General features: G+C 50.9%; 1 protein-coding gene across 1 annotated transcript in view; it reads left to right on the top strand.

Moving 5' to 3' along the window:
* The window catches only part of LOC132390687 (short transient receptor potential channel 2-like), a 69,034-nt gene that overhangs the window by 3,486 nt on the left and 42,682 nt on the right, over window positions 1–22,866 (top strand). Inside the window, exons 2-3 of the mRNA XM_059963244.1 lie at window positions 17,460–18,161; window positions 20,208–20,414. Of these exons, the coding sequence (XP_059819227.1) occupies window positions 17,460–18,161; window positions 20,208–20,414 (909 nt within the window). The remainder of the gene's footprint in view (window positions 1–17,459; window positions 18,162–20,207; window positions 20,415–22,866) is intronic.

Here is a 22,866-nt window from a genome sequence, read left to right as displayed (position 1 = left end):
TAAATTTGCTGATGACACAAAGGTTGGAGATGTTGTGGATAGTGTACAGGGCTGTCAGAGGTTACAGTGGGACATTGATAGGATGCAAAACTGGGCTGAGAAGTGGCAGATGGAGTTCAACCCAGGTAAGTGTGAAGTGGTTCATTTTGGTAGGTCAAATATTATGGCAGAATATAGTATTAATGGTAAGACTCTTGGCAGTGTGGAGGATCAGAGGGATCTTGGGGTCCGAGTCCATAGGACACTCAAAAGCTGTTGCACTGGTTGACTGTGTGGTTAAGAAGGCATACGGTGTATTGGCTTTCATCAATCGTGGGATTGAATTTAGGAGCCGAGAGGTACTGTTGTAGCTATGTTGTCAGACCCCACTTGGAGTACTGTGCTCAGTTCTGGTCGCCTAATTACAGAAAGGATGTGGAAACCATAGAAAGGGTGCAGAGGAGATTTACAAGGATGTTGCCTGGATTGGGGAACGTGCCTTATGAGAATAGGTTGAGTGAACTCGGCCTTTTCTCCTTGGAGTGATGAGAGGTGACCTGATAGAGGTGTACAAGATGATGAGAGGCATTGATTGTGTGGATAGTCAGAGGATTTTTTCCCAGGGCTGAAATAGCAAGTGTGAGAGGGCATAGGTTTAAGGTGCTTGGAAGTAGGTACAGAGGAGATGTCAAGGGTAAGTTTTTTACTCAGAGAGTGGTGAGTGCGTGGAATGGGCTTCCGGTGACAGTGGTGGAGGCAGATACAATGGGGTCTTTTAAGAGACTCCTGGATAGGAGCTTAGAAAAATAGAGGGCTATCGGTAATTTCTAAGGTAGGGACATGTTTGGCACAGCTTTGTGGGCTGACGGGCCTGTATTGTGCTGTAGGCTTTCTATGTTTCTTTTATTCCTTCCACCAAACCAACTTAGAATTACTCCTGGCACTTATCTCTGCAAGCAAAACAAGTGCTACTCCTCCTCCCTCACCACCATTCAGGGCCCCAAAGAGTCCTACGGGAGGCAGACCATTGGGGTGTTCCTGTGGGGCTTCTCTGCATTGGAGGGACTCGGGATCCTTTGCTCCATCTGCCTCAGTTGGCAGGAGCTCACAGTGGCCACCCATTTCAGCTTCCTATTCTCAATCTGACATGTTGTCCATGGTCCCTTTTGCCACAATGAAGCCTCTCTCCGACTGGAGGAGCAACACCTCATATCCCATGTGGGAAGCCTCCAACCTGACTGCATGAACATTGATTTCTCTAACTTCTGGTAATTTCTCCTCTCTTCCTTTCTCTCTTTTTCCATTCCCTGTTTTGGCTCCCTTCTTACCCTTTCTCTTCTCCACACCTGCCTATCCCTCCTCCTTCTCTTTCTTCTATGGTCCACTCTCCTGTCCTATCAGATTCCTTCTTCTTTAGCCCTTTATCTCTCCCACCTATCACCTCCCAGCTTTTTGCTTCATCCCTCCCCTTCCCCACCCACCTTCCCCTATCACCTGTCACCTTATTCTCCCCCCCATGTTTTTATTCCAGTTTCTATCCTCTTCCTTCCCAGTCCTAATGAAGGGTCTTGGCTTGAAACATCGGCTGTTCATTCCTCTCTGTGGACCCTGCCTGAGCTGCTGAGTTCCTCCAGTATTCTGTGTGTGATGCATTAAAATCCAGTTGGTTATCTCATCCCGAATCCCACGGGATCTAACCTATCATATCTACTGCCCTGCCCTCACCAATCTTCTTGTTCACCTTTCTAAAAAACTCTTTCAGATTTGAGACATTCTTCCCTCACACAAAGCCACGCTGACTGCCCTGAATCAGTCCCTGCCTTTCCAAACACAAGAGCTTGGTTGATGAGGCCTAACTTCGAGCATTGTGTGCAGTTCTGGTCACCTACGTTCAGGAAAGATGTAAATAAGTTTGAAAGAGTGCAGAGAAAATTTACAAGGATGTTGCTTGGATTTGAGGATCTTAATTATGGGGAAAAGTTGAATCGGTTAGGACTTGATTCTTTAGAGTGTAGAAGAATGAGGGGAGATTTGATAGAGATATAGAAAATTATGAGGGGTATAGAAAGGGTAAATGCAAATAGGCTTTTTTCATTGAGGTTGGGTGAGTCTAGAACCAGAGGGCATGGGTTAAGGATGAAAGGTGAAATGTTTAAGGGGAATATGAGGGGAAACTTCTTCATTCAGAGGGTGGTCAGAGTGTGGAGCGAGCTGCCAGTGGAAGTGGTGGATGTGGTTCAATATCAACACAAAAGAAATTTCGGATAGGTAGATGGACCAGAAAGGCATGGAGTGTTACGGGCTGGGAGCGGTTGATGGGACTAGGCAGATTAATAGTTCTCTGGGATGGGACCCGGAGCGATAGAGCAGTGAAAGAAGTGCATGGAGATCTAACATATAGAGAGGCTTTGAGGAAAAAGAAGCAGAATAAAGGATGTAAAGGTAGTAAGGTAGAAGGGCTAAAGTGTGTGTACTTCAATGCAAGAAGCATCAGGAACAAAGATGATGAACTGAGAGCTTGGATACACACATGGAATTATGATTAGTGGCCATTACAGAGACTTGGTTGGCACCAGGGCAGGAATGGATTCTCAATATTCCTGGATTTCAGTGCTTTAAAAGGGATGGGGGGGAGAGGGGAGGAGGGGTGGCATTACTGGTCAGGGATACTATTACAGCTACAGAAAGGGTGCGTGATGTAGCAGGATCCTCTGTTAAGTCAGTATGGGTGGAAGTCAGGAACAGGAAGGGAGCAGTTACTCTATTGGGGGGTATTCTATAGGTCCCCTAGTAGCAGCAGAGATACCGAGGAGCAGATTGGGAGGCAGATTTTGGAAAGGTGCAAAAATAACAGGGTTGTTATCATGGGTGACTTTAACTTCCCTAATATTGATTGGCACCTGATTAGTTCCAAGGGTTTAGATGGGGCAGAGTTTGTTAAGTGTGTCCAGGACCGATTCCTGTCACAGTATGTTGACAGGCCGACTAGGGGGAATGCCATACTAGATCTAGTATTAGGTAACGAACCGGGTCAGGTCACAGATCTGTCAGTGGGTGAGCATCTGGGGGACAGTGACCACTGTTCCCTGGCCTTCAGCATTATCATGGAAAAGGATAGAATCAGAGAGGACAGGAAAATTTTTAATTGGGGAAGGGCAAATTATGAGGTTATATGGCTAGAACTTGTGGGTGTGAATTGGGATGATGTTTTTGCAGGGAAATGTACTATGGACATGTGCTTAATGTTTAGGGATCTTTTACAGGATGTTAGGGATAAATTTGTCCCAATGAGGAAGATAAAGAATGGTAGGGTGAAGGAACCATGGGTGACAAGTGAGGTGGAAAATCTAGTCAGGTGGAAGAAGGCAGCATACATGAGGTTTAGGAAGCAAGGATCAGATGGGTCTATTGAGGAATATAGGGTAGCAAGAAAGGAGCTTAAGAAGGGGCTGAGAAGAGCAAGAAGTGGGCATGAGAAGGCCTTGGCAAGTAGGGTAAAGGAAAACCCCAAGGCATTCTTCAATTATGTGAAGAACAAAAAGATGACAGGAGTGAAGGTAGGACCGATTAGAGATAAAAGTGGGAAGATGTGCCTGGAGGCTGTGGAAATGAGTGAGGTCCTCAATGAATACTTCACTTCGGTATTCACCAATGAGAGGGAACTTGATGACGGTGAGGACAATATGAGTGAGGTTGATGTTCTGGAGCATGTTGATATCAAGGGAGAGGAGGTGTTGGAGTTGTTAAAATACATTAGGATGGATAAGTCCCTGGGGCCTGACGGAATATTCCCCAGGCTGCTCCACGAGGCGAGGGAAGAGATTGCTGAGCCTCTGGCTAGGATCTTTATGTCCTCGTTGTCCATGGGAATGGTACCGGAGGATTGGACGGAGGCAAATGTTGTCCCCTTGTTCAAAAAAGGTAGTAGAGATAGTCTGGGTAATTATAGACCAGAGAGCCTTACGTCTGTGGTGGGAAAGCTGTTGGAAAAGATTCTTAGAGATAGGATCTATGGGCATTTAGAGAATCATGGTCTGATTAGGGACAGGCAGCATGGCTTTGTGAAGGGCAGATCGTGTCTAACAAGCCTGATAGAGTTCTTTGAGGAGGTGACCAGGCATATAGATGAGAGTAGTGCAGTGGATGCGATCTACATGGATTTTAGTAAGGCATTTGACAAGGTTCCACATGGTAGGCTTATTCAGAAAGTCAGAAGGCATGGGATCCAGGGAAGTTTAGCCAGGTGGATTCAGAATTGGCTTGCCTGCAGAAGGCAGAGGGTTGTGGTGGAGGGAGTACATTCAGATTGGAGGGTTGTGACTAGTGGTGTCCCACAAGGATCTGTTCTGGGACCTCTACTTTTTTGTGATTTTTATTGACGACCTGGATGTTGGGGTAGAAGGGTGGGTTGGCAAGTTTGCAGACAACACAAAGGTTGGTGGTGTTGTAGATAGTGTAGAGGATTGTCGAAGATTGCAGAGAGACATTGATAGGATGCAAAGTGGGCTGAGAAGTGGCAGATGGAGTTCAACCCAGAGAAGTGTGAGGTGGTACACTTTGGAAGGACAAACTCCAAGGCAGAGTACAAAGTAAATGGCAGGATACTTGGTAGTGTGGAGGAGCAAAGGGATCTGGGGGTACATGTCCACAGATCCCTGAAAGTTGCCTCACAGATAGTTAAGAAAGCTTATGGGGTGTTAGCTTTCATAAGTCGAGAGATAGAGTTTAAGAGATGTGATGTAATGATGCAGCTCTATAAAACTCTAGTTAGGCCACACTTGGAGTACTGTGTCCAGTTCTGGTTGCCTCACTATAGGAAGAATGTGGAAGCATTGGAAAGGGTATAGAGGAGATTTACCAGGATGCTGCCTGGTTTAGAGAGTATGGATTATGATCAGAGATTAAGGGAGCAAGGGCTTTACTCTTTGGAGAGAAAGAGGAGAAATGATAGATGTGTACAAGATATTAAGAGGAATAGACAGAGGGGACAGCCAGTGCCTCTTCCCCAGGGCACCACTGCTCAGTACAAGAGGACATGGCTTTAAGATATGAGGAGGGAAGTTCAAGGGGGATACTAGAGGAAGGTTTTTCCACTCAGAGAGTGGTTGGTGTGTGGAATGCACTGTCTGAGTCAGTGGTGGAGGCAGATACACTAGAGAAGTTTGAGAGACTACTAGACAGGTATATGGAGGAATTTAAGGTGGGAGGCAGGGTTTTAGGGTTGGCACAGCATTGTGGGCCGAAGGGCCTGTTTCAGTGTGGTATGATTCTAGATTCTCCAGATGCTGGAAATCCAGAGCACACAAGCAAAAAGCTGGAGGAACTCAGCAGGTCAGCCGGAGGATGTAGCTTCTTTAAAGCAGAGGGACATCCATTTAGAACGGCAATGAGGAGCAGCTTCTTTAGCCAGAGAATGGTGACTATGTGGAATTCATTGCCCCTGGCGGTTGTGGAGGTTAAGTCATCGGGTATATTTAGACCAGAAGACATAGGTGCAGAATTATGCCATTTGGCCCATCGAGTCTGCTTCACCATTCAGTCATGGCTGATCCTTTTTTGCCTCTCCTCAGCCCCACTCCCCATAACCTTTGATGCCATGTCTAATCAAGAACCTGTCGAGCTCTACCTTAAATACACCCAATGACATGGCCTCCACAGCTGCCTGTGGTAACAAATTCCACAAATTCACCAACCTATGGCTAAAGGAATTTCTCCGCATCTCTGTTTTGAAAGGGTGCCCCTCTATCCTGAGGCTGTGCCCTCTTGTCCTAGACTCCCCCACCATGGGAAACATCCTTTCCACATCTACTCTGTCTAGGCTTTTCAACATTTGAAAAATTTCAATGAGATCCCCCCTCATCCTTCTGAATTCCAACAATCAACATTTTGTGCTGAGACCCTTCATCAGGACTGTAATTAGTAATCAGATAGTCAACTAAACTAATCCTTTCTGCCAACATAATGTCCATATCCTTCCATTTTCCTCACATAATGTGCTGATCTAAACATCTCCTTAAAGTCCCTAATGTACCTGCCTCTACCACCACACATGGTAGTGGAGTCAAGGACAAGAGGGCACGACTTCAGGATTGAAGGACATCCACTTAGAACAGAGATGCGGAGAAATTACTTCAGTCAGAGGGTGGTAAATCTGTGGAATTTGTTGTCACAATCAGCTGTGGGGGCCACGTCATTGGGTGCATTTAAGGCAGAGATAGATATGTTCTTGATTAGCCAGGGTATCAGAGGGTATGGGGAGAAGGCAGGGGAGTGGGGCTGACTGGAAGAATTGGATCAGCCCATGACTGAAAGGTGGGGCAGACTCAATGGGCTGAATGGCCTACTTCTGTTCTGATATCCTATGGTCTTCTAGTCACCCCAGGCAACTCGTTCCAGGCACTCATCACTCAGTTTTAAAAAAACTTGCCCCTCACATCTCCTTTGAAATTCCCCCCCTCTCTTTAAATACATGCCCTCTCTTTAAATGTATTAGAATTTCAACCCTGAGGAAAAGATACTGTCTGTCTACTCTATCTATGCCTCTCACAATCTTCTAAACTCTATCAGATCTCCCCTCAGCCTCCCCTGCTCCAGAGAAAACAACGTGGGTCAAGTGTTTGTACCCTGCACGGCTCCTGTCTAGGAACTAAAGAGCTGCACAAAGTCTTCGGCACACATATATATCGCTAGGATGCTGAGGACTTTTGCACAGAACTGTGTTTGTCAACATGGAGCAGAGAGCAAGTTTGTAAATCTGGTGGGAGCAAAAGATGTTGTGAATGACGAGTGCCATGGGAGGGGTGAGGGACAAGTGTCAGAGGAGGAGTGCCAGGGGTGGGGGGTGGCATGGGTGCAGACACACCCAGCCCTGAGACACCAGGAAAGGTCGTCTGATTCCAAACAAGTGCTTTATCGATCATTACAGACTGTCTCTCTGCTGCTTCCCCCTCCCTTGCCCTTTTCTCAGCCATGATTTCCCTAACCCTGCCCCCTTCCCATTCGAGAGACCATATCAGAATCAGGTTTATCATCACTCACGTATGTCATGAAATCCGTTATTTGTGGCAGCTGTACAGTGCAATACATAAAATTACTACAGTACTCTAGCTTTATATATGTCGGGAGGATTTTTGCAGAGTAGTGTACGAACGTTTGTAGATGACCAGACTACACACAATGCTCCTAATCCAGTCTTACCAACGTCTTGTACAGCTAACACGACCTTGTGACTCTTGTGCCTGGTGTCCTCACTGGACCATCAGACATTCAGGACTATAGAGGGAAAACATGCCAAACACCTTTCCATCAACGGTTCAGTGGGTCCATTCACTATCAGAGAATGTATACAACCTGAAATTCTTACTCTTCACGGACATCCACGAAACAGAAAAAAGCCCAAAGCATGAATGACAGAAACATCAGAACCCCAAGAGCCTGCTGTGCAAACGCAATAGAAGTGTTCCTGACAAGGAATTGAGAAAGCTGACCTTCACTCAAATGGGAATATGCTGGCCCTGATTTCTCCCCATCTGACCCAGCCTCCCACTGGCAGACCTACCTACCCTCACCTCCAAACAGTTTCTCTCAAAACAACCTTTGCAAGTTCCTCTCTGAAGCCTTGCCCCAGTTCGGGGTTGTACTTCATGAATCACTTCCATCATTCCATACAACTTTTTAAAAGCTAATATGGAATTATGGTCCCTGGTCCCAGAGTTCTCCCCTGCTAACACTTCAGCCATGTTCCTGGTCCAACTGTTTTGCGCTGACCGATTCCCAACCACGCCAACCCCATTTGCTCACATCCTTCGGAGACTTTCCGACCCATGTACCTCAGACACTTCTGATTTTATCCACCTCTTTTAGGTCACCCTCAGTCTCCTACAGTCTGGAATAATATCACAACCTGGCCAATCTCTTCCTACAACTCGGTCTCTATGCCCCGGTAACGTCACAAGCGTGTAAATCTCCTCTGGACTATTTCCAGTTTAATGATATTTATCCCATAGCAGGACAACCAAAGCTGGTATTCCAACGTGGCCTCACTAATGGCTTAAGATATGCGTGTGGCCATTTCAATGCGTCCACGTGTACTTGTACATGTGTACTTGTGTGTACTTGTCTCTGTGTGCACCGGGGTCTTGTAAAACTGCAGTACAATGTATCTGGGTGTGTCTGTGTGCACCAGGGTCTTGTACAACTGCAGTATAATGTATCTGGTTGTGTTTGTATGCAACAGGGTCTTGTACAACTGCAGTATAATGTATCTGGGTGCGTCTGTGTGCACCAGGGTCTTGTACAACTGCAGTACAATGTATCTGGGTGTGTCTGTGTGCACCAGGGTCTTGTACAACTGCAGTGCAATGTATCTGGGTGCATCTGTGTGCACCAGGGCCTTGTACAACTGCAGTATAATGTATCTGGGTGCGTCTATGTGCACCAAGGTCTTGTACAACTGCAGTACAATGTATCTGGGTGCGTCTGTGTGCACCAGGGTCTTGTACAACTGCAGTGCAATGTATCTGGGTGCGTCTGTGTGCACCAGGGTCTTGTACAACTGCAGTACAATGTATCTCTGTGCGTCTGTGTGCACCAAGGTCTTGTACAACTGCAGTATAATGTATCTGGGTGTGTCTGTGTGCACCAGGGCCTTGTACAACTCCAGTATAATGTATCTGGGTGTGTCTGTGTGCACCAGGGTCTTGTACAACTGCAGTACAATGTATCTGGGTGCGTCTGTGTGCACCAGGGTCTTGTACAACTGCAGTACGATGTATCTCTGTGCGTCTGTGTGCACCAAGGTCTTGTACAACTGCAGTATAATGTATCTGGTTGTGTTTGTATGCACCAGGGTCTTGTACAACTGCAGTGCAATGTATCTCTGTGCGTCTGTGTGCACCAAGGTCTTGTACAACTGCAGTATAATGTATCTGGGTGCGTCTGTGTGCACCAGGGCCTTGTACAACTGCAGTCTAATGTATCTGGTTGTGTTTGTATGCACCAGGGTCTTGTACAACTGCAGTGCAATGTATCTGGGTGCGTCTGTGTGCACCAGGGTCTTGTACAACTGCAGTATAATGTATCTGGGTGCGTCTGTGTGCACCAGGGTCTTGTACAACTGCAGTATAATGTATCTCTGTGCGTCTGTGTGCACCAGGGTCTTGTACAACTGCAGTATAATGTATCTGGGTGTGTCTGTGTGCACCAGGGCCTTGTACATCTCCAGTATAATGTATCTGGGTGCGTCTGTGTGCACCAGGGTCTTGTACAACTGCAGTACAATGTATCTGGGTGTGTCAGTGTGCACCAGGGTCTTGTACAACTGCAGTACAATGTATCTGGGTGCGTCTGTGTGCACCAGGGTCTTGTACAACTGCAGTACAATGTATCTGTGTGTGTCTGTGTGCACCAGGGTCTTGTACTACTGCAGTATAATGTATCTCTGTGCGTCTGTGTGCACCAGGGACTTGTACAACTGCAGTATAATGTATCTGGGTGCGTCTGTGTGCACCAGGGTCTTGTACAACTGCAGTACAATGTATCTGTGTGTGTCTGTGTGCACCAGGGTCTTGTACAACTGCAGTATAATGTATCTGGGTGTGTCTGTGTGCACCAGGGTCTTGTACAACTGCAGTACAATGTATCTGGGTGCATCTGTGTGCACCAGGGTCTTGTACAACTGCAGTACGATGTATCTCTGTGCGTCTGCGTGCACCAAGGTCTTGTACAACTGCAGTATAATGTATCTGGGTGCGTCTGTGTGCACCAGGGTCTTGTACAACTGCAGTACAATGTATCTGGGTGCGTCTGTGTGCACCAGGGCCTTGTACAACTGCAGTCTAATGTATCTGGTTGTGTTTGTATGCACCAGGGTCTTGTACAACTGCAGTGCAATGTATCTGGGTGCGTCTGTGTGCACCAGGGTCCTGTACAACTGCAGTATAATGTATCTCTGTGCGTCTGTGTGCACCAGGGTCTTGTACAACTGCAGTATAATGTATCTGGGTGCGTCTGTGTGCACCAGGGTCTTGTACAACTGCAGTATAATGTATCTCTGTGCGTCTGTGTGCACCAGGGTCTTGTACAACTGCAGTATAAAGTATCTGGGTGCGTCTGTGTGCACCAGGGTCTTGTACAACTGCAGTACAATGTATCTGGGTGCGTCTGTGTGCACCAAGGTCTTGTACAACTACAGTATAATGTATCTGGGTGCGTCTGTGTGCACCAGGGTCTTGTACAACTGCAGTATAATGTATCTCTGTGCGTCTGTGTGCACCAGGGTCTTGTACAACTGCAGTATAATGTATCTGGGTGTGTCTGTGTGCACCAGGGTCTTGTACAACTGCAGTATAATGTATCTCTGTGCGTCTGTGTGCACCAAGGTCTTGTACAACTGCAGTATAATGTATCTGGGTGCGTCTGTGTGCACCAGGGTCTTGTACAACTGCAGTACAATGTATCTGTGTGTGTCTGTGTGCACCAGGGTCTTGTACAACTGCAGTATAATGTATCTGGGTGTGTCTGTGTGCACCAGGGTCTTGTACAACTGCAGTACAATGTATCTGGTGCGTCTGTGTGCACCAGGGTCTTGTACAACTGCAGTACGATGTATCTCTGTGCGTCTGTGTGCACCAAGGTCTTGTACAACTGCAGTATAATGTATCTGGTTGTGTTTGTATGCACCAGGGTCTTGTACAACTGCAGTGCAATGTATCTCTGTGCGTCTGTGTGCACCAAGGTCTTGTACAACTGCAGTATAATGTATCTGGGTGCGTCTGTGTGCACCAGGGCCTTGTACAACTGCAGTCTAATGTATCTGGTTGTGTTTGTATGCACCAGGGTCTTGTACAACTGCAGTGCAATGTATCTGGGTGCGTCTGTGTGCACCAGGGTCTTGTACAACTGCAGTATAATGTATCTGGGTGCGTCTGTGTGCACCAGGGTCTTGTACAACTGCAGTATAATGTATCTCTGTGCGTCTGTGTGCACCAGGGTCTTGTACAACTGCAGTATAATGTATCTGGGTGTGTCTGTGTGCACCAGGGCCTTGTACATCTCCAGTATAATGTATCTGGGTGCGTCTGTGTGCACCAGGGTCTTGTACAACTGCAGTACAATGTATCTGGGTGTGTCAGTGTGCACCAGGGTCTTGTACAACTGCAGTACAATGTATCTGGGTGCGTCTGTGTGCACCAGGGTCTTGTACAACTGCAGTACAATGTATCTGTGTGTGTCTGTGTGCACCAGGGTCTTGTACTACTGCAGTATAATGTATCTCTGTGCGTCTGTGTGCACCAGGGACTTGTACAACTGCAGTATAATGTATCTGGGTGCGTCTGTGTGCACCAGGGTCTTGTACAACTGCAGTACAATGTATCTGTGTGTGTCTGTGTGCACCAGGGTCTTGTACAACTGCAGTATAATGTATCTGGGTGTGTCTGTGTGCACCAGGGTCTTGTACAACTGCAGTACAATGTATCTGGGTGCATCTGTGTGCACCAGGGTCTTGTACAACTGCAGTACGATGTATCTCTGTGCGTCTGCGTGCACCAAGGTCTTGTACAACTGCAGTATAATGTATCTGGGTGCGTCTGTGTGCACCAGGGTCTTGTACAACTGCAGTACAATGTATCTGGGTGCGTCTGTGTGCACCAGGGCCTTGTACAACTGCAGTCTAATGTATCTGGTTGTGTTTGTATGCACCAGGGTCTTGTACAACTGCAGTGCAATGTATCTGGGTGCGTCTGTGTGCACCAGGGTCCTGTACAACTGCAGTATAATGTATCTCTGTGCGTCTGTGTGCACCAGGGTCTTGTACAACTGCAGTATAATGTATCTGGGTGCGTCTGTGTGCACCAGGGTCTTGTACAACTGCAGTATAATGTATCTCTGTGCGTCTGTGTGCACCAGGGTCTTGTACAACTGCAGTATAAAGTATCTGGGTGCGTCTGTGTGCACCAGGGTCTTGTACAACTGCAGTACAATGTATCTGGGTGCGTCTGTGTGCACCAAGGTCTTGTACAACTACAGTATAATGTATCTGGGTGCGTCTGTGTGCACCAGGGTCTTGTACAACTGCAGTATAATGTATCTCTGTGCGTCTGTGTGCACCAGGGTCTTGTACAACTGCAGTATAATGTATCTGGGTGTGTCTGTGTGCACCAGGGTCTTGTACAACTGCAGTATAATGTATCTCTGTGCGTCTGTGTGCACCAGGGTCTTGTACAACTGCAGTACAATGTATCTGGGTGCGTCTGTGTGCACCAGGGCCTTGTACAACTGCAGTATAATGTATCTCTGTGCGTCTGTGTGCACCAGGGTCTTGTACAACTGTAGTACAATGTATCTGGGTGCGTCTGTGTGCACCGGGGCCTTGTACAACTGCAGTATAATGTATCTCTGTGCGTCTGTGTGCACCAGGGTCTTGTACAACTGCAGTACAATGTATCTGGGTGCGTCTGTGTGCACCAGGGCCTTGTACAACTCCAGTATAATGTATCTGGTTGTGTTTGTATGCAACAGGGTCTTGTACAACTGCAGTGCAATGTATCTGGTTGCGTCTGTGTGCACCAGGGTCTTGTACAACTGCAGTATAATGTATCTCTGTGCGTCTGTGTGCACCAGGGTCTTGTACAACTGTAGTACAATGTATCTGTGTGTGTCTGTGTGCACCAGGGTTTTGTACAACTGCAGTATAATGTATCTGGGTGTGTCTGTGAGCACCAGGGTCTTGTACAACTGCAGTATAATGTATCTCTGTGCGTCTGTGTGCACCAGGGTCTTGGACAACTGCAGTATAATGTATCTGGGTGTGTCTGTGTGCACCAGGGCCTTGTACAACTCCAGTATAATGTATCTGGGTGCGTCTGTGTGCACCAGGCTCTTGTACAACTGCAGTACAATGTATCTCTGTGCGTCTGTGTGCACCAAGGTCTTGTACAACTGCAGTATAATGTATCTGGGTGCATCTGTGTGCACCAGGGTCTTGTACTACTGCAGTATAATGTATCTCTGTGCGTCTGTGTGCACCAGGGTCTTGTACAACTGCAGTATAATGTATCTCTGTGCGTCTGTGTGCACCAAGGTCTTGTACAACTGCAGTACAATGTATCTGGGTGCGTCTGTGTGCACCAGGGCCTTGTACAACTGCAGTATAATGTATCTCTGTGTGTCTGTGTGCACCAGGGTCTTGTACAACTGCAGTACAATGTATCTGGGTGCGTCTGTGTGCACCAGGGCCTTGTACAACTGCAGTATAATGTATCTGGTTGTGTTTGTATGCAACAGGGTCTTTTACAACTGCAGTGCAATGTATCTGGGTGCGTCTGTGTGCACCAGGGTCTTGTACAACTGCAGTACAATGTATCTCTGTGCGTCTGTGTGCACCAAGGTCTTGTACAACTGCAGTATAATGTATCTGGGTGCGTCTGTGTGCACCAGGGTCTTGTACTACTGCAGTATAATGTATCTCTGTGCGTCTGTGTGCACCAGGGTCTTGTACAACTGCAGTATAATGTATCTGGGTGCGTCTGTGTGCACCAGGGTCTTGTACAACTGCAGTACAATGTATCTGGGTGCGTCTGTGAGCACCAGGGTCTTGTACAACTGCAGTATAATGTATCTCTGTGCGTCTGTGTGCACCAGGGTCTTGTACAACTGCAGTATAATGTATCTGGGTGTGTCTGTGTGCACCAGGGTCTTGTACAACTGCAGTATAATGTATTTCTGTGCATCTGTGTGCACCAGGGTCTTGTACAACTGCAGTATAATGTATCTGGGTGTGTCTGTGTGCACCAGGGCCTTGTACAACTCCAGTATAATGTATCTGGGTGCGTCTGTGTGCACCAGGCTCTTGTACAACTGCAGTACAATGTATCTTGGTGCGTCTGTGTGCACCAGGGTCTTGTACAACTGCAGTACAATGTATCTCTGTGCGTCTGTGTGCACCAAGGTCTTGTACAACTGCAGTATAATGTATCTGGGTGTGTCTGTGTGCACCAGGGTCTTGTACTACTGCAGTATAATGTATCTCTGTGCGTCTGTGTGCACCAGGGTCTTGTACAACTGCAGTACAATGTATCTGGGTGCGTCTGTGTGCACCAGGGCCTTGTACAACTGCAGTACAATGTATCTGGGTGCGTCTGTGTGCACCAGGGCCTTGTACAACTGCAGTATAATGTATCTGGTTGTGTTTGTATGCAACAGGGTCTTTTACAACTGCAGTGCAATGTATCTGGGTGCGTCTGTGTGCACCAGGGTCTTGTACAACTGCAGTACAATGTATCTCTGTGCGTCTGTGTGCACCAAGGTCTTGTACAACTGCAGTATAATGTATCTGGGTGCGTCTGTGTGCACCAGGGTCTTGTACTACTGCAGTATAATGTATCTCTGTGCGTCTGTGTGCACCAGGGTCTTGTACAACTGCAGTATAATGTATCTGGGTGCGTCTGTGTGCACCAGGGTCTTGTACAACTGCAGTACAATGTATCTGGGTGTGTCTGTGAGCACCAGGGTCTTGTACAACTGCAGTATAATGTATCTCTGTGCGTCTGTGTGCACCAGGGTCTTGTACAACTGCAGTATAATGTATCTGGGTGTGTCTGTGTGCACCAGGGTCTTGTACAACTGCAGTATAATGTATCTCTGTGCGTCTGTGTGCACCAGGGTCTTGTACAACTGCAGTATAATGTATCTGGGTGCGTCTGTGTGCACCAGGGTCTTGTACAACTGCAGTATAATGTATCTCTGTGCGTCTGTGTGCACCAGGGTCTTGTACAACTGCAGTATAAAGTATCTGGGTGCGTCTGTGTGCACCAGGGTCTTGTACAACAGCAGTACAATGTATCTGGGTGCGTCTGTGTGCACCAAGGTCTTGTACAACTGCAGTATAATGTATCTGGGTGCGCCTGTGTGCACCAGGGTCTTGTACAACTGCAGTATAATGTATCTGGGTGTGTCTGTGTGCTCCAGGGCCTTGTACTACTGCAGTATAATGTATCTCTGTGCGTCTGTGTGCACCAGGGACTTGTACAACTGCAGTATAATGTAACTCTGTGCGTCTGTGTGCACCAAGGTCTTGTACAACTGCAGTGCAATGTATCTGGGTGCGTCTGTGTGCACCAGGGTCTTGTACAACTGCAGTATAATGTATCTGGGTGCATCTGTGTGCACCAGGGTCTTGTACTACTGCAGTATAATGTATCTCTGTGCGTCTGTGTGCACCAGGGTCTTGTACAACTGCAGTATAATGTATCTCTGTGCGTCTGTGTGCACCAGGGTCTTGTACAACTGCAGTATAATGTATCTCTGTGCGTCTGTGTGCACCAGGGCCTTGTACAACTGCAGTACAATGTATCTGGGTGTGTCTGTGTGCACCAGGGTCTTGTGCAAATGCAGTATAATGTATCTGGGTGCGTCTGTGTGCACCAGGGTCTTGTGCAACTGCATTATAATGTATCTGGGTGTGTCTGTGAGCACCAGGGTCTTGTGCAACTGCAGTATATTGTATCTGGGTGAGCACACCTCTCACCTTAAATGTATGCCCTCTGGTATTTGACATCTCAACCCAGGAGAATGCTAATGTCTGTCTACTCCATCTATCCCCTCATAAACTTCTATCAGATCTCTCCTCAGCCTCCTCTGGTAAACCTCTTCCGTATCCTCTCCAAAGCCTTCGCATCCTTCCTATAATGGGTGACTGGAACTGTACGCAATACAATACTCCAGGTGTGGCCTAACTGGAGTTTTATAAAGTGCAACATAACCTCCCGACATCTGAACTCACTGCCTCGACTAATAAAGGCAAGCATACTATTTGCCTTCGTAACCACCTGATCAATTGCTTTCTGAAAGGGTAAATGGTCATAGAAGAGTTCAGGCTGGATGCTCAGCAGATCAATGGAGAAGAGTGGACAGTCGACATTCTCAGGATGCAGTAAGGTCTTGGCCTGAAACATCAGCTGTTTACTAAACTTCACTCTGCTTCACAAACTGATGCCATTTCCTTCTTTCCAAACAGAAGAATTGGGAGCTAGAAGAGGCCATTCAGCCCCTCATTCCTGCTCCATTGTTCTACGTTAGTCCCACCTTCCTGACTAAACCCTCTACGAGGAATATCCTTGAAATCTGAAGTCTATTGAGGGTCATGGTAAATACACGAGTCTCTGGTGGAGATGCATCAAAGTTCAAAGTAAATTTATTATTAAAGGACATAAGTGTCACCATTTACAACCCTGAGATTCATTTTCTTGTGGGCATTCACAGCAAACACAAAAAGCACAATAGAATCAATGAAAGACCACATCCAACGAGACACAACCAAAGACCAAAAGACAACAAACTGGCTCAGTACAAGACGAGAAAAAAACCCTAAATAAATAAATAAGCAATAAATATCGAGACCATGAGATGAGGAGTCCTGGAAAGTGAGCTGATAGGTTGAGGGAACAGTTCAATGTTGAGGGGAGAGACGCTGACCCCCGATGATTAAGGGGTAAAAGCTGTTCCTGAACATTGTTAAATAGTCTGGAGGACATCACATCTGGGTTCAGCAACATGTCTGCCCGTCACCACAGGAAACTGCAGAGAGTTGTGGACACGTCACAGGAACCTGCCTCCCCTCCGTGGGCTCTGTCTACACTCATCACTGTCTCAGTAAAGCAGCCAACATAATCAAAGCCCCCACCCACCCCGGACATTCTCTCGTCTCCCCCCTCCCATCAGGCAGAAGATACAAAAGCCTGGAATCACGTACCCCCAGGCTCAACGTCAGTCCCGCTGTTATCAGTAGTTCCCTGTTATGATAGCACTTGACTTTAGAGTCTACGTTGTTACGATCTGTTCTACCTACACTGCACTTTCTCTGTAACTGTGACCCTTTGTTGTCGTTTTCCCTTGTTCTATCTCAGTGCACTGTGTAATAAATCGGTCTGCGTGATTGCAGGCAAAGTTTCTCTGTGTCTCAGTATACTGAACAAAAATGCACTGATTTATCTCCCCGACCGCTTCTGATGGATGAGAGTGTGTGTGATGTGACTGATTCATTAAAATGCACCATCAATAACTCTCTGAGACGTGAGGCGAGATATCGGCTCGGTGTGCACGGTGTCACCTCGGGTACAGGGTTCATAGTTACCGTGGGGTGTTCAGGGTAGTGGTCTGCTGCTCCTGCAGGCGCCAGGTCGCGGACGGAGACCGTGTCCTCCCGCCCATCAGGTAAGACCACAAAGGCATACTGGGGGTTCGCATGTAGAACCCTCTCGACCAGCGGGGAGTATTTATTGCTCCTCACATGTTTCCGGAGCAGCACTGGCCCTGGGGATGTCAGCCAAGCCGGTAGGGTGGTCCCAGTGGCAGACTTCCTGGGAAAAGAGTGGAGGTACATAACGGGGAGCGGATGGAGTGGAATGCCTCGGGGTGGGGGGAGGGGCGTGTCCAGATGGGTATATGTAGTTCACCACAACTTCGCACGTCTGTTTTGACAGGAGGACAACTGGCGGGAGATAGCGGGCAAGAAAATGAAGTTCCCGCCCAGCCTGATCGGAGCCATCTACGATGGGAACCTGGCCAAGATCTACAAGCTGCTGCAGACGAGCGATGGGATCCTGAGGCAGCTGGATGACGCCGAGGACCGGTCCTGGAGGGAGGCCCTCAACCTGGCCATCCGCATGAGCAACGAGGAGATCATCGTGGCCCTGCTCCGCTGCGTCAAGTTCGACTTCCGTCAGATCCACGAGGCCCTGCTGGTGGCGGTGGACATGAACCTGATTAACGTGGTGAAGCTGCTGCTGGAGCGCCTGGACCAGCAGAAGGGGGTGAGCCACAACAAGGTGGACATCATGTCCTTCTCGCTGGCCCTCTTCGACCACTCCATCGACAGCTCCCGCTTCGCACCGGGGGTCACCCCTCTCACCCTCGCCTGCCAGAAGAACCTCTTCGAGATCGTGGACCTCCTGATGAAGAAGGGTCACGTCATCCCCACTCCCCACAAGATCTCGTGCGCCTGTCCCGAGTGCCTGAACGCGCGGCAGTACGACATGCTCAAGTTCTCGCTGTCTCGCATGAACACCTACAAGGGCCTGGCCAGCCGGCCCTACCTGTCCATCGCCAACGACGACGCCATGCTGAGTGCCTTTAAGCTGAGCAGAGAGCTGAAGCAGCTCTCCAAGAAGGAGCCCGAGTTCAAGGTGAGGGGGTGCGCCCGGGGCTACACTGGGTACCAGGTCACCCCCCCCCCCCAGTACTCCCACACCACACTGTGGGAGGGGGGATGCGCCCGGGGCTACACTGGGTACCAGGTCAGAAACATAACCCCCCCCCCCCAGTACTCCCACACCACACTGTGGGAGGGGGGATGCGCCCGGGGCTACACTGGGTACCAGGTCAGAAACATAACCCCAGTCACCCCCCCCCCCACAGTACTCCCACACCACACTGTGGGGGGGGGGTGCGCCCGGGGCTACACTGGGTACCAGGTCACCCCCCCCCCCAGTACTCCCACACCACACTGTGGGAGGGGGGGTGCGCCCGGGGCTACACTGGGTACCAGGTCACCCCCCCCCACAGTACTCCCACACCACACTGTGGGAGGGGGGGGTGCGCCCGGGGCTACACTGGGTACCAGGTCACCCCCCCCCCCAGTACTCCCACCCCCCCCAGTACTCCCACACCACACTGTGGGAGGGGGGGGTGCGCCCGGGGCTACACTGGGTACCAGGTCAGAAACATAACCCCCCCCCCCACAGTACTCCCACACCACACTGTGGGAGGGGGGGTGCGCCCGGGGCTACACTGGGTACCAGGTCACCCCCCCCCCCCACAGTACTCCCACACCACACTGTGGGAGGGGGGGGTGCGCCCGGGGCTACACTGGGTACCAGGTCACCCCCCCCCCCCCCAGTACTCCCACACCACACTGTGGGGGGGGGGGTGCGCCCGGGGCTACACTGGGTACCAGGTCACCCCCCCCCCCACAGTACTCCCACACCACACTGTGGGGGGGGGGGTGCGCCCGGGGCTACACTGGGTACCAGGTCACCCCCCCCCCCCCCAGTACTCCCACACCACACTGTGGGAGGGGGGGGTGCGCCCGGGGCTACACTGGGTACCAGGTCACCCCCCCCCCCCCCAGTACTCCCACACCACACTGTGGAGGGGGGGGTGCGCCCGGGGCTACACTGGGTACCAGGTCACCCCCCCCCCCCAGTACTCCCACCCCCCCCAGTACTCCCACACCACACTGTGGGAGGGGGGGGTGCGCCCGGGGCTACACTGGGTACCAGGTCACCCCCCCCCCCCCCAGTACTCCCACACCACACTGTGGGGGGGGGGTGCGCCCGGGGCTACACTGGGTACCAGGTCAGAAACATAACCCCAGTCACCCCCCCCCCCCACAGTACTCCCACACCACACTGTGGGGGGGGGTGCGCCCGGGGCTACACTGGGTACCAGGTCAGAAACATAACCCCAGTCACCCCCCCCCCCACAGTACTCCCACACCACACTGTGGGAGGGGGGGGTGCGTCCGGGGCTACACTGGGTACCAGGTCAGAAACATAACCCCAGTCACCCCCCCCCCCCCACAGTACTCCCACACCACACTGTGGGAGGGGGGGCACTGATTGACACAGCAACCTGAATCCTCTCTCCATGGATGCTGACCGACCTGCTGAGACTTGCACTAATTTGTTGCAAATGCAGTCACCTCCATTTCACAATGGGCTTGCACAGCAGGTTGGGCCGAAGTGCCTGGTGTCAGGTGCATCGTCGATGAGGCAGGATGGAACGTCATGCCTGGAACTGCGGTTTATGGATCCCCTTTGGGGTGGGATACTTACATCGGTTGTTCCCCTGGGTTGGAACACTCCAACTGGCTGCTCCCCAGGGAGGATTGCTTTGGGAGCTAAACTTCCCATAGGCTCATCTCTGGGGTTGGATTCTCCAGATGGCTGTTCCTGCTGCATTGGGACACACTGGTTGGCCATTCCTCAGGGGCTGGGGCAGTCCAATTGGCCATTGCACTCAGTTTAGGACACTGATTGGCTATGCCCTCAGAGCTGGGACACTCCCATTGGTTGATCTCGTCCGGTTTGGTCATTCCCGCTGGCCGCCGCCCGCAGTGGGGCACACGCTCGTTGGCTACCTTCATTGGGTTGGGAGACTCCCATTGGCTGTGGCCTGTGGGTGGGGTGTCTGAGGTGGGTCCCGGTCCTGAGCCTGCCTTGTCCCTGCAGCCGGAGTACCTGAACCTGGAGGAACTGTGCCAGGACCTGGCCGTCGAGCTGCTCGGCATGTGCCGGAACCAGAGCGAGGTCAACGCCATCCTCAATGACAGCGGAGAGGACCAGGTCGAGAAGGATGACATGGACAACCAGGCCTTCGAGGAGGGAATCCCCAACCTGGGCCGGCTCCGGCTGGCTGTCAACTACAACCAGAAGAGGGTGAGCTGGAGGTGGGGGGTCCGGTGGGTAGAAAACATCCTTTATCTCTGAACCCTCCACCCCCCATCTCTGAACCCTCCACCCCCCATCTCTGAACCCTCCACCCCCATCTCTGAACCTTCCACCCCCCCATCTCTGAACCCTCCACCCCCCATCTCTGAACCCTCCACCGCTCATCTCTGAACCTTCCATCCCCACATCTCTGAACCCTCCACCCCTCCATCTCTGAACCTTCCACCCCCCATCTCTGAACCCTCCACCCCCCATCTCTGAACCCTCCACCCTCCATCTCTGAACCTTCCACCCCCCCATCTCTGAACCCTCCACCCTCCATCTCTGAACCTTCCACCCCCCATCTCTGAACCCTCCACCCCATCTCTGAACCCTCCACCCCCCATCTCTGAACCCTCCACCCCCCCATCTCTGAACCCTCCACCCCCCCATCTCTGAACCTTCCACCCCCCCATCTCTGAACCCTCCACCCCATCTCTGAACCCTCCACCCCCCATCTCTGAACCCTCCACCCTCCATCTCTGAACCTTCCACCCCCCATCTCTGAACCCTCCACCTCCCCATCTCTGAACCTTCCACCCCCCCCATCTCTGAACCTTCCACCCCCCATCTCTGAACCCTTCACCCCCCATCTCTGAACCCTCCACCCCCCATCTCTGAACCCTCCACCCCCCATCTCTGAACTCTCCACCCCCCATCTCTGAACCTTCCACCCCCAATCTCTGAACCCTCCACCCCCCATCTCTGAACCTTCCACCCCCCATCTCTGAACCCTCCACCCCCATCTCTGAACCTTCCACCGCCCATCTCTGAACCCTCCACCCCCATCTCTGAACCCACCCCCCCATCTCTGAACCTTCCACCCCCCCATCTCTGAACCTTTCACCCCCCATCTCTGAACCCTCCACCCCCCATCTCTGAACCCTCCACCCCCCTCTGAACCTTCCACCCCCCCATCTCTGAACTCTCCACTCCTCTCCATCTCTGAACCCTCCACCCCCCCCATCTCTGAACCTTCCACCACCCCATCTCTGAACCTTCCACCCCCCCATCTCTGAACCTTTCCACCCTCCCATCTCTGAACCTTCCACCTCTCATCTCTGAACCCTCCACCCCCCATCTCTGAACCTTCCACCCCCCATCTCTGAACCCTCCACTCCCCATCTCTGAACCCTCCACCCCCCCTCTGAACCCTCCACCCCCCCTCTGAACCCTCCTCCCCCCATCTCTGAACCCTCCACGCCCCATCTCTGAACCCTCCAGCCCCCATCTCTGAACCTTCCACCCTCCCATCTCTGAACCCTCCACCCCCCCATCTCTGAACCCTCCACCCCCCCATCTCTGAACCCTCCACCTCCCCATCTGAACCCTCCACCTCCCCATCTCTGAACCTTCCACACCCCATCTCTGAACCCTTCACCCCCCATCTCTGAACCCTCCACCTCCCCATCTCTAAACCTTCGACCCCCCATCTCTGAACCTTCCACCCCCCATCTCTGAACCCTTCACCCCCATCTCTGAACCCTCCATCCCATCTCTGAACCCTCCACCCCATCTCTGAACCCTCCACCCCATCTCTGAACCCTCCACCCCCAATCTGAACCCTTCACCCCCCATCTCTGAACCTTCCACCCCCCATCTCTGAACCTTCCACTCCCCATCTCTGAACCTTCCACCCCCCATCTCTGAATCTTCCACCCCCCATCTCTGAACCTTCCACCCCCCATCTCTGAACCTTCCACCCCCCCATCTCTGAACCTTCCACCCCCCATCTTTGAACCTTCCACCCCCCCATCTCTGAACACTCCACCCCCCCATCTCTGAACCCTCCACCCCCCATCTCTGAACCCTCCACCCCCCATCTCTGAACCTTCCACCCCCCATCTCTGAACCTTCCACCCCCCCCATCTCTGAACCTTCCACCCCCCATCTTTGAACCTTCCACCCCCCCATCTCTGAACCCTCAACACCCCATCTCTGAACCTTCCACCCCCCAACTCTGAACCCTCCAGGCCCCATCTCTGAACCTTCCACCCTCCCATCTCTGAACCCTCCACACCCCATCACTGAACCCTCCACACCCCCATCTCTGAACCTTCCACCCCCCCCCCCATCTCTGAACACTCCACCCCCCATCTCTGAACCCACCCCCCCATCTCTGAACCCTCCACACCCCATCTCTGAACCCACCCCCCCATCTCTGAACCCTCCACCTCCCCATCTCTGAACCCTCCACACCCCATCGCTGAACCTTCCACACCTCCGTCTCTGAAACTTCCACCCCCCATCTCTGAACCCTTCACCCCCCCATCTCTGAACCCTCCACCTCCCCATCTCTGAACCTTTCACCCCCCCATCACTGAACCTTCCACCCCGCAACTCTGAACCCTTCACCCCCCATCTCTGAACCATCCACCTCCCCATCTCTGAAGCTTCCACC

Source organism: Hypanus sabinus, chromosome 3 (genome assembly GCF_030144855.1).
Source record: "Hypanus sabinus isolate sHypSab1 chromosome 3, sHypSab1.hap1, whole genome shotgun sequence".
NCBI lineage: Eukaryota > Metazoa > Chordata > Chondrichthyes > Myliobatiformes > Dasyatidae > Hypanus > Hypanus sabinus.
Note: the sequence above shows the minus strand (reverse complement) of the source record. Positions and strands in the feature narration are given on the sequence as shown.